This window comes from Syngnathus acus, chromosome 15, assembly GCF_901709675.1.
Source record: "Syngnathus acus chromosome 15, fSynAcu1.2, whole genome shotgun sequence".
Taxonomy (NCBI): Eukaryota; Metazoa; Chordata; class Actinopteri; order Syngnathiformes; family Syngnathidae; genus Syngnathus; species Syngnathus acus.
Window position 1 is genome coordinate 9,042,850 of NC_051100.1, and position 10,670 is coordinate 9,053,519.

Consider the following 10,670-nt stretch of genomic DNA (forward strand, 5'->3'; position numbering starts at 1 on the left):
CCGTCTGCGCTTGTAAATAGCGACCTCTGCTGGAGAAAAGGTGCAAATCACTCACTCAGGCACCACAGGTGAATTAATTGACTGAGTATTAATTGACGCTCAGCATGCTCGGCCTGCGCAAACGCTGCAGTCGTTTTCTCCGTGATGGCCTCAGTACGCGTCGCAGTTCGAGTCCGTCCACTAAACAAAAGGTACTAAGAAATACAATTAAAACAAAATGCATGACTTGATTATTGTTTATTTAGTCACACTGTTGTTTACTTCTCCACAGAGAACAACGATTATCATCCAAGGTGGTGACGCGTTTGGAAGGAAACAATATATATTTGCATAAGGTACAGCGTCTATAACGGCAATGCACCGTGAGCCAGCTTCATGCAAAGTGATTGACCCTCTTGAAATTCTTTAGCCAGCATCAGTTCGAGGAGATGAAAAGAACACAAAGATATTTACTTATGACTTCTCATATGACTCAACTGACCAAAGTCCCTCGTTTGCATCTCAGGAGAAGGTATCCAATCTCTTGTGTATTTGCAGATTTTGCAGTATTGTTTTTATAGTATGTTAAAGAGTTTTAAACGTTCTTGGTCTACTTTTTTTTTGTAGATATTCAATGATCTGGGGCAAGATGTCTTAAAAGCTGCATTTGAAGGTTTCAATGCCTGTGTGTTTGCCTATGGCCAAACTGGATCAGGCAAATCCTACACCATGATGGGTCATGCTGTAAGGTTTCTACATTTTCCAGCACTTTAAAATACGTTTTAATCCATGTAAAATGTTTCAGTCACTCACTCACCAAAATAATGGGAACACATGCATCTGCAAGAGTTGTATGAGATGATTCCAAAGATAAGGTTCTGTTTTGACTCTTTTACTATAGTAGAAGTAATTGAGGAGAACTTCAATATTCAGTGGAGGGCCTCAGAGAGGCAAAATACAACAACTTGTGACTTGAGTCTCAGAAATTTAGGAAGAGAGTGAAGTGTTAGGTGGATTTGTATACCGAAAGGTTGACAATAGAGCCTTGCACCACATGAAAGTTGTCAAAGAAATGAGTGGGGCCCGAGATGCAGTTTCAAAATGTATGTGAGCCACTTGGAATTACCAGACATTGATGATGAGATGAAAGTTAGATCACATTTTGCACTAATTTATGCAGAAATTCTGGCAATTTAAAGGGCTCGCACACTTTCTTGTAACCATGCCATTTAAAAAAAAAAAAAAAAGACAGAAATTGATGAAACTACAACGGAACTCTTTAAACCACGGTTAACGTGTTTGTCAATCACCTAAGACACTACTACTGCCCCAATATAATCAGCGCGGAGGAGCTTAGATCGCAAAACATTTTAGTTGTGCTTACCCAGCGTGAACGTAATGTTGACACATCTTACAATTAGAATGTGACCTCATCAGGCATCGTTCCTTTTCTCTTCATTTGTCTCCGCGTTTTCCTGCACTAATCAGAAAACATGATGAGTGCAGCAGCGCGTAGCTTTTCCATTTCCCACCTTGCACTCAAATGTAAATTTCACTACCAAGGGGTAAATGAATGTCTACCAGGACACCATCACTGTTCCATTCAACATACTTGATAATTACATATAACGTCTTTAATGCTTGCTATCTACTGCAGTGTAATCAAAACAAGGAATCAAGAGATTGCTTTAATGCTTCACTAACTTTGTGCGCCAGTTGTTCCACTGTCGCTGCTTGTTTTGTTAACAGACACTCGCATTAAAACAATAAAACGTCGTTTCAGAATTTTTAAGTGTTTAATTTTCCAGGAAGAAAAAGGCTTAATCCCACGGATCTGCGACAGCTTGATCTCCAAAATCTCAGAGAGGAACACGAGCAATGCAGTGTCATTTCGTACAGAGGTCAGGTATGTGATGTTACTCTCCTCTTCAGGGTATTACATTTATAATCTGGATTTTTCTAAATTTAATATGCATCCCTGCTCCTAACCTCCAAATATTGGCCTCAAACCTGCAAATATAAACCCCCTCTAAAAAAAAAAAAAAAAAAAAACCAAAAAAAACCCACTTCTCAGTTGCATTACTAAATGGCCTCCATTTATTCTGCACTGCACTAATCAAGTTAAGCACAATATTCTGAAGGTTTGTCTTACTTTTGTTTGTTAAAAAAAAAAAAAAGATTGCTCCACTTTACACCATACTACCTGCTGCTTACCCTTAGAGTGCACCTTGCCCTACTTCATGCCCCCATTTTGCTGACAAAGAAAGAACTTGCAAAACAAGCATTTTCTTTTGTGGTCTGCTGAATTGAGGAATCCACATTTTGGTGCTTGGGGTGCATTGGTAACTCCTGCTTTGATTGTATTCAACTGTTCTTATTTATCTATTTATGTTTTAGATAACTTTATACTGATTGAAAAAATGCATTTTAGTATTGTAAGTGTCTATTTGCTTCCCTTTTCTCACATCCATGTATAAAGAAAAAATGGTACCATATATAACTGGCTTCTTATGAGCAACATAAGCGCTTGCAAACTACATTCAATTAATCTAAAATTTGAACTTTTTTTGTGCGCCCAACACAGAGACAGAAAATGGTTGCATTAAGGCTCGCTTGCTCTTTGGCCTGTAATGTCTTGGACTCAATCTTTATTATGTTGAGCCAAAATGTATATGCAATATTACTGAAACTCTCCTTCTGAATAACTGTCTTTACCCTTGTGATCATTTATTGTCCTAGTTTTGTTTATAGTAAACCTACGTCTGGACAGGTTTTGATTTTCTCTATCTAGAATTTTAGAGTTAAGAACTACTTTGACTCTCTTATAAGCCAATATTTATATGGGCTTTAAAGCAAGTTGGGTTTACTGTAGAAATTCCAATGTTACATTTATTTTTTCTCAGTGTATTGTCAGGGCTCAGATCAGGCTCAACTTCAGTTTCGATTGTATAAGTATACTCGTGATAATTTTTGGGGGCTTTTGATGATGTGCTGTCATTTACAAAAAACTAACACTGAAATCCTTTTGGGCACCAGCTTTATGGAAATCTACAATGAACGTGTGTATGACCTTCTTAAAAAGAGGACTGTCGTCACAGAGAGTGGAGGCTTAAGAGTGCGAGAACACCCGAGGCATGGACCATATGTTGAGAGTAAGAGATTTTAACTCACCCCACCCTGAAACACACTTGACATAAATATTTCTTAAAAGAAAAAACAGACTAAAAACTTCTGTCCTTAGATCTGACCAAGCATTTGGTACATAGCTACAGCGACATGGAAGAGCTGATTGCTGCTGGGAACGCCAACCGTATCACTGCCAGCACACGGATGAATGATTTAAGCAGCCGCTCGCATGCCATCTTCTCTATCAGCTTTTCTCAGGTAAGGAAAGTGTGGTATACATGAGTGGACAGTGTTGAAGTCGCCTTACATTTTTGGGAGGTTTATAAATGCTACTGAATGTCTCAGGAGCTCTAATTAGCCTGATTCTCAATTGGCGTCCTGAACTTTTTTTAATAGCATCAAAGGCTCATGTTTTTCCATTACAACATTGCAACTAGGTCTGTCATGCCGCTTTGTGCTCGTAAGTCGTATTCCTCTGCGAACCTTGCCACAGACATGGTTTGATGCCGAGTTGTCACGCGAGATGCTGAGTAAGATCCACCTGGTGGACCTGGCTGGCAGTGAGAGGGCAGACATCACGCAGACTTCAGGCATCCGACTAAAGGAGGGCGCCAACATCAACAAATCACTCGTCACCCTGGGCACTGTCATCTCAGCTCTGGGTAAATGGCGCTCAAAGCAGGACGAGCAGACTGGCACACCATGTTTACTGTTATGCCAATGGGCCCATTGATAGAAAAACAACCGTTGCAGCACCAAATTATTCACACTCTAAAAAAATAGCTGGATAGCTTTTATTACTATTTAATTTCACCACAAGTATGGAAAGTTCAAGTTACTATTTTAGTATGTGACAAATTACAGTTGCATAGATTACTAATGGATTAGAATTGGCACTTTTTAAATGCATGTGTGTTTTTGTTTGACCTTCCAGCTGAGCTCAGTTTAGAACAACCGACAACCAAAAAGATGACCTTCATCCCTTACAGAGACTCTGTTCTTACATGGCTGCTTAAAGACAGTCTTGGTGGAAACTCCAAGACTACAATGATTGCAAGTATGCATTGTACATTTGAAACTCTTCTTAAAGCAGGACAACGCTTTATACTGTATCACTTATTTGGGCCTTTCTCCATGATGTTGCAGCCATTTCCCCAGCTAATGTGAACTATGCCGAGACCTTGAGCACATTGCGCTATGCCAACCGCGCTCGAAACATCCTGAACAACCCCACAGTGAATGAAGACAGCAGTGTGAAGTTGATCAAGGATCTCCAGGCAGAGGTTACCAGGCTGAAAAGGCTACTGGAATCCAAACCGGTCCTGTATTGTTCCCGTCATACAATATTCAACGATGTTTTTTTGCAGAGTTCATTAACATGGGCATGTATTTCTCTGTGTACTGCTACAGGTGTCTCATAGAAAGCTGTCTTCTTCTCTGAGAATGGAAGAGGAGCTGCATGAAAATGAAGAAAAGGTCACTCTTCTCCTGCCAAATGAATAGCTTGAGGGTGCTTACTGTATTTGTCATCCCTTGCAATCCTTTCCATTTCTGCAGGTTTATACTCTAACCAAAGAGTGGACCTGCAAATGGGAGGAGACTCGAGGTATTTTGCAGGTATGGCAAGTGTTACTTTTGTCATCAGTTTCTCCTGCGTTTATTTTAAACCAAACAATTATATTGCGAATTTTTACATTTCGGCCTAGAAGCAGTTTTGACACTTGTGCTTGCAATGAAACCATCTCACCAGTTGGTGTCCCTGCAGCTCCTATAAATATCCAGACATGTTAGCAGTGGCTAGTCGGTAGGGGGAGAGAAAAAGAAAGTCAACCTGGCATGAAATATAACTTTGCATCTATTAAGATTCAAATGGCACCTCAAACGCTGAGTTGTTGAAATACACCTCAGGTGAGAGTGTGACAGCGTTTGGGAGTCTGGGGTAGAGAAACCAAACTGTCATTCACTCTCTTGCAACAATATTGCTTCAGAGACTGAGAGCTCGCAAAACCCTAAGGTTGTTGAAAAGAGAGAGGAAAAATCCACTACAGTTTGAACAGTGACTGCTGAGCAATTACTATCTGACTGTTTTCCAGACAATCCCAAATCACACCAAATGTCATTGTTTTGGGCCCTCATCATAGTTAGCCAAGTCGCCTGTTCCATTATGCATGAACCGAGATCGTGCCTGTCATGAGAAGTAGTGGTTGAATTATAACCAAACAATGCATGCTGGATGATATACTTGAGTATATCTGCATGTTGTTAAGCAGGTTTTGTTGCTCCTCTACTTCTGATATTAAAAAAAATATATATATAAATATTTTATATTCCAAGACAATGTTTAACAATTCATTTGATTTTGGGTTCAAATCATACATGTTGATATTTCATGTCTTAAAGTGGCTATTCAGGTACATATGTTGAGGTATTAATATTCTATGCTGCAAGTTAGTTGGCAGATGACATTTGCAGCTTCAATAGATCTTTATTCAAAACAATGCTACTGGAACTCATTAGCAGCTGTCACAGCTCCTAATTATGACATTTTGATTATTGACATATGGCACGTTAATCTTACACAAGTGAGCATGCGGTATTAATAAGGCTGCTTTGTCTTAATCTATTTTGGGGTAAACATTGTCCATTTGACTAAAGCAAATAGGTATTATCGCCGTTTTTATTCCTGTGGACACGTTATGGCATCTGGGCAAAAGGCCATTGTAGTGGAGAACAGCAGGCGCTCCAGTGATTCCAAAACGAGAAGCATTTTAACAACTTTTTGGATTTGACATTTGTCTCTCAGTACATTTGCATTTTTTTCTGGGCACAAAATAAGTGGGATACTGTCATGGAATACTTTTGCAGACAACAGAGTTAGGCTTAGTACTTTGAGTGGAATATTACTTGTCAAGCTTTGTACCGTTTGTGGAATGAGTTTTTTGTTTTGTTTTTACGAAACACTCTGCTTCAATATGCCCAAGTGGTGCTTTACACCAGAGGTCATCAAACCTTTTGAAACTGAGAGTTACTACATTGATGCAAAGGAAACCAGTTCGATACACGTGTCTGAAATAACAAATTTTCTTAATCAAATTTACGAGTGATAAAAATCACAATACTTTCTCACAATAATTAGAAACCTTATCACTATGCGACACTATTCATTTTTATAAATCTATGCCAGTATTCATATTTCTAAATATTCACTTCGACAAGCTGACAATGAGAAAATCAAAATGAGCAGGTGGGCACCACAAATGGCATACTTTGTAATGTAAACTAACACTTTTCATTTTTTTTTTAGTTTAGATTGGCGTTATGAATCATGAGCTCCCCAGGTTGGTTACAGGGCATGTGGGAAGGAAAAACTAATTAAGTAGATCCAAATCAGTTTCTCAGAAAGAACGTTAATAATACTGCCACTCGCATATTTGAGTATTTCTATTGCGTTCTTCTAAAAAGCTGAATCTCGCATACCACCACCACCACCACCATCAGCTCTGCATCCTCAGTTTTTTATCATCCCAAATGTCGTTTGAAATTTGGCACATCCTGGGCAAATTACCTGAATGCAAAACCCAAGTACTTATTTTTGCATTTTTGTGTTCAAATAGGGCGCAATTAGTGCTGTAATACGAGGAAAATACCAAATGGCAAATTGTGGTTTTGCCCTAGGTGGTGCATAAAAAACTAATTACAATTTTATGGGCGATCAAATCATGTTTTTTTTTTTTTCTTCAGGAGAATCCACATTAATCTGTAATGTTTTACGAAAGCATGTATTTTCCTCTGCAGCAAAATTAATTGCAAACACGTATCTGCTCAGTTGGCACATTGGTCCACGTGACATGTTTGATGGGGATTAAGAGTGATAGGTTTGCTGATTTGGAATTCATACGAGTAAAATAGATCTGCCAATTCAGAGAGAAAAAAAAAAAAGAAATTTCGCTGATGATAGTATTTAATGGAAAATTAAATGCTACTTTAGCCAATCTCAACATTAATTACAGTCTGTTCACCATCTGTCAAGTGGAAAACCGATTTTAGTTTTGCCTTTGGTCAACATGGCACACTGACTGAGTGACCAGCTGAAATGGAGATCAGCCTTCACTGCTGTGACTGTGAGGAGACTCTAAAAGCATTTCATCTGTCCCTGATGTCAGAAGAATGTGACACAGTGCATTAATCTGCCAGGCCTCTTCCAACTTCTAATGAAGTCTGTGAAGAATCCCTTTTAATTAAGTCACAGGCCCTGGTCGATACCTCTCCCGCTTCATTAGAGAGTTGGTGGGGAGGATTTCTTCAATCTCTCAACTGCCACTGAGTGAGGCAGTGGTTGTGGACATTTCTTGTCACCATCCAATCCATGCCAAAGTGAGTAGGCGAAGGCTGGTGTTTATAGAGTGGTGGTTATACAGTTCTGCAAGATTTTCCACTGTGCCTCTTGGGGAGGTAGTCGTGATGAACCATAACAATCTGAGGCATGGGTCCACAGTCTTAAAAGGATCATACCTCTTTGAGGAGCACTTGCGCTTGGCTATAAACTAAGAATGCTAAATGCCAAGAGGAAGCTGAGAGATGGTAGCAAACGAGGGGGAGGCTGCTATCATAGCAACCTGGGCTTCCATAACACCTTAAGAGTCTCAGGCTGGTTTTCGTCATGCTACATCTTATTGAAGCAATAATTAATGCCAAAAGGTGCTCCCACCAAGTATTGAATGAACACATTTTTCAGAACGCCATTTCTTTATTAGAAATAATTTCCTATGTAATTTTTTAAAAATCTTTTGAGATTTTTTTTATACTCTATTTGAGATGCACCCTTAAACTGCAAGTTAATTATCATTCCTATCATTCGAAAATTAATTGCTAAAATAAAATGACTCACACATTGACTCCTGACGTAGGCTGAGTGAGCAGAAGACCACTGAAGGCAAGTCAGATTCATTCATGAAGATTTTCTCAATCATCAACCGCTGTCCAGTAAACTTTTCCAAGTTGCGTATTTACCATTAACTGGCTTGATGGCAGCAAGCAACTTCTTTATCGCCTGTGGAGGAGCAAAAAAACAGAAGACACGTTTGTGAACTTCATCCTTTGGATGCTTACTTTTTGTTAGTGTGACATTGAGGCAGTTTTTGTCTGAGAATTTTGTACTCAAAACTTTACGACTCAAGTGTAAGTCGGTGTCTGGCTTTTTACCTTCCATACAAATAAATTCTCAATCATGTGGAATCAGTTTGCTATTCTGATGTACAAGCTTGGGAATGTTAAAAGCGTCCTAACCTTGATGGTTCTGTATATCACTGGTGGCAATGGTGCATGTTAGACAATGCACGTGTGTGTGTCTGCTGGCTCTGCGTCTTTTTCGCTCGGCGAACACGACTTACAGTTTGACTCTCACCATGGTAATCGAAATGATTTATTACGTCTCTCTCCCAGTCAGCCACTCGACTGCTTCATAGCCACACATGGCCAAAACTCGGCTATTCTGCTTGGCCTTCAGGCAAGGAAGAGCAGTCCATAAAGAATTTAGTTTTCTGCTGGTTGTCATTAAATGTCTGTCAGCTTTTTTTTTCATTATTATTGTGTGGCATTTCAGCTTCGGGCAATTGCGACCGTCTCTGTCCTTCTCATGTGTCCCATAGGAGGAGGCGGTGGCTTTGAAAAAGGAAGGAAACACTGTGGTTTTGGACTGCCACTTCCCCCATCTCATAGGCATTGATGAAGACTTGCTCAGCACTGGCATCGTTCTGTATTATTTGAAAGTAAATGCAACGCTTTATCATAACCTAATTTGCATTCATTCGGCATTTTCTGTTTATTAATCACCAGCAAAAGCCAATATTATAAAATATACCTTACATATTGTCTTCTGATTAATCACTACCATAGGAAGGCAGAACCATGATAAACACTAACAAAGGATCCTATGGTTTGAATATTGGTGAGTCAGGGTTACTAAATTAGCTAGGCCATTGTTGCATCATCTGTTGATTTACCGAATAAACTGCATTTTTGTTTCTCAGAAGATGGTCATTCCAGGCTCGACGGTGAACATTGTGTGTTTGAAAACCACGCTGGGACTGTGACGCTCATCCCTCAGGAGGGTGCAATGTGCTCAGTCAATGGCACCGTAGTAACTCATCCCTGCCAGCTGACTCAGGGTAAACTTGCCTCATAATCTTTCGAAAGAAATGAAAGCAATGAGTTGTTTTGTGTATTTGGTTATTAAGCTGTTTCATCTCATGAAATCCATGTTGTTCTTGGCTCATCATTTTTTGGCATGGGTGTATTGTACGTAAATACATCTTTTCATAAAACAGATCTCTTAGAAATCTTTGAGGCCGACAAAGCCTCCGTCCATTTTCGTTAATTGGTAGATGGAGTTGATAGGGCCCGCGGGTTTGAAGTGGGAGCGAAGCATTACTCTTTCAAAGAACAAAGTCAAACAGTGTTAAGACTCTTAACCTCTCTTGTCCAAACAGACACTGCTCGCCGGGGCTCGGAGCCTTCCGGCTTACTGCCTCCTCTTCATCAGGGCTTGGCTTTTCGAGATAACAACTCAACAGTGCATCACAGCCTTCTGCTAGCCTTCTTTTATAACCATTTCCCATATCACCTTCATAAACAGCTGTATCTGAAGGCATTTACTTGAATAAATGTTTGCAATTTTCCATCCAACAGCAGCTAAAATCTATCAGAGGGTGCCCTTGTAGGTCCTTTGTCACTTCTCTAAGTCATATGTTGTTGCAAGATTACAATTTGTCGGAGCCAGAGATTGCACAGCAGAGCCTGACGTATAAACACTAATATCACTTCCATTCTATCACTTTTTGAGGATTACCAAGCCTTCCTTGACCGTTTTCTCCCATAGATTATCCCTTGGTTTAGGCCACTGCCATTCTTGTTAGAAATTGCTTTCTTGGTAGCAAGTCATTCCCTTATGCTCATCTGTGGAATGCAGGCCAACTCCCAATTTATGTCAGCAGGTTTTTAGTGAAGATACTTCACTGCGTTGAAACATGGACAGGGAGGTTTCTATTGGCCAGGTCTGTTGTTTATAATTACACTTGTGGAGAGCGTCAAATCCTTGTCTGTCTTAGTAGGACTTGCATTATTACTAACTACAAATACTTTGCCCTTGCAGGTATCTCAGTAATTTGTCGCTCTGTTTCCTCACTTTCCCTCCAGGTGCCATCATACACCTTGGGAGAAGGACCATATTACGCTTTAACCACCCCACTGAAGCGGCCTATCTCAAAGTGAAACAGCAGGTGAAGCAGAGCCTGACATACAGTACTGCCTGTCTAATGACTTTTTGCCAAACATCTTTCAACAACTTAATTGCATTCACTGAATTGCTTTCTTCTAATGCAATATAGACCTCGCCCTCCCCACCATTGTTAGGTTTTGTATTGTCCCATACATATTGGCTAAGAAATTCATTAAAATACACAGAAATTAACCAATGCCTAGTTTATAGTATTTAATCTTTCAAAGAAGCAAAACTAGGCTGGTTGACAAATACACAAAAAGCTTGAGCTTTATAGGTAGCTACTCAA

The 10,670-nt window shown here is 39.7% G+C and overlaps 2 protein-coding genes across 2 annotated transcripts; both read left to right on the top strand.

The window, feature by feature from the left end:
* The first annotated feature begins 104 nt into the window (after positions 1 to 104).
* LOC119134631 (kinesin-like protein KIF16B) lies at positions 105 to 4,652 on the top strand. The gene is made up of 10 exons (XM_037271466.1): positions 105 to 191; positions 410 to 511; positions 607 to 723; positions 1,788 to 1,885; positions 3,016 to 3,131; positions 3,221 to 3,363; positions 3,599 to 3,767; positions 4,040 to 4,162; positions 4,252 to 4,424; positions 4,516 to 4,652. Exons 1-10 carry the CDS (start codon positions 105 to 107, stop codon positions 4,606 to 4,608), a joined length of 1,221 nt encoding a protein of 406 aa, XP_037127361.1. The 3' UTR covers positions 4,609 to 4,652.
* A 3,003-nt stretch (positions 4,653 to 7,655) lies between these two features.
* LOC119134633 (kinesin-like protein KIF16B) lies at positions 7,656 to 10,490 on the top strand. Its single transcript, XM_037271467.1, has 5 exons — positions 7,656 to 7,745; positions 8,754 to 8,873; positions 9,001 to 9,052; positions 9,135 to 9,272; positions 10,300 to 10,490. The coding sequence occupies exons 1-5, from the start codon at positions 7,656 to 7,658 to the stop codon at positions 10,488 to 10,490; spliced, it is 591 nt and encodes a 196-aa protein (XP_037127362.1).
* The last annotated feature ends 180 nt before the right edge of the window (positions 10,491 to 10,670 follow it).

Bases quoted from the DNA above. Each gene is read 5' to 3' on its own strand.
- LOC119134631 (XM_037271466.1), top strand. From the start codon at position 105: ATGCTCGGCCTGCGCAAACGCTGCAGTCGTTTTCTCCGTGATGGCCTC. The intron at 192-409 runs GTACTAAGAAAT...GAAATTCTTTAG, and splicing joins GTCCGTCCACTAAACAAAAG to CCAGCATCAGTTCGAGGAGA. The intron at 512-606 runs GTATCCAATCTC...TTTTTTTTGTAG, and splicing joins CGTTTGCATCTCAGGAGAAG to ATATTCAATGATCTGGGGCA.
- LOC119134633 (XM_037271467.1), top strand. From the start codon at position 7,656: ATGCTAAATGCCAAGAGGAAGCTGAGAGATGGTAGCAAACGAGGGGGA. The intron at 8,874-9,000 runs GTAAATGCAACG...TCACTACCATAG, and splicing joins TCGTTCTGTATTATTTGAAA to GAAGGCAGAACCATGATAAA. The intron at 9,273-10,299 runs GTAAACTTGCCT...CTTTCCCTCCAG, and splicing joins TCCCTGCCAGCTGACTCAGG to GTGCCATCATACACCTTGGG.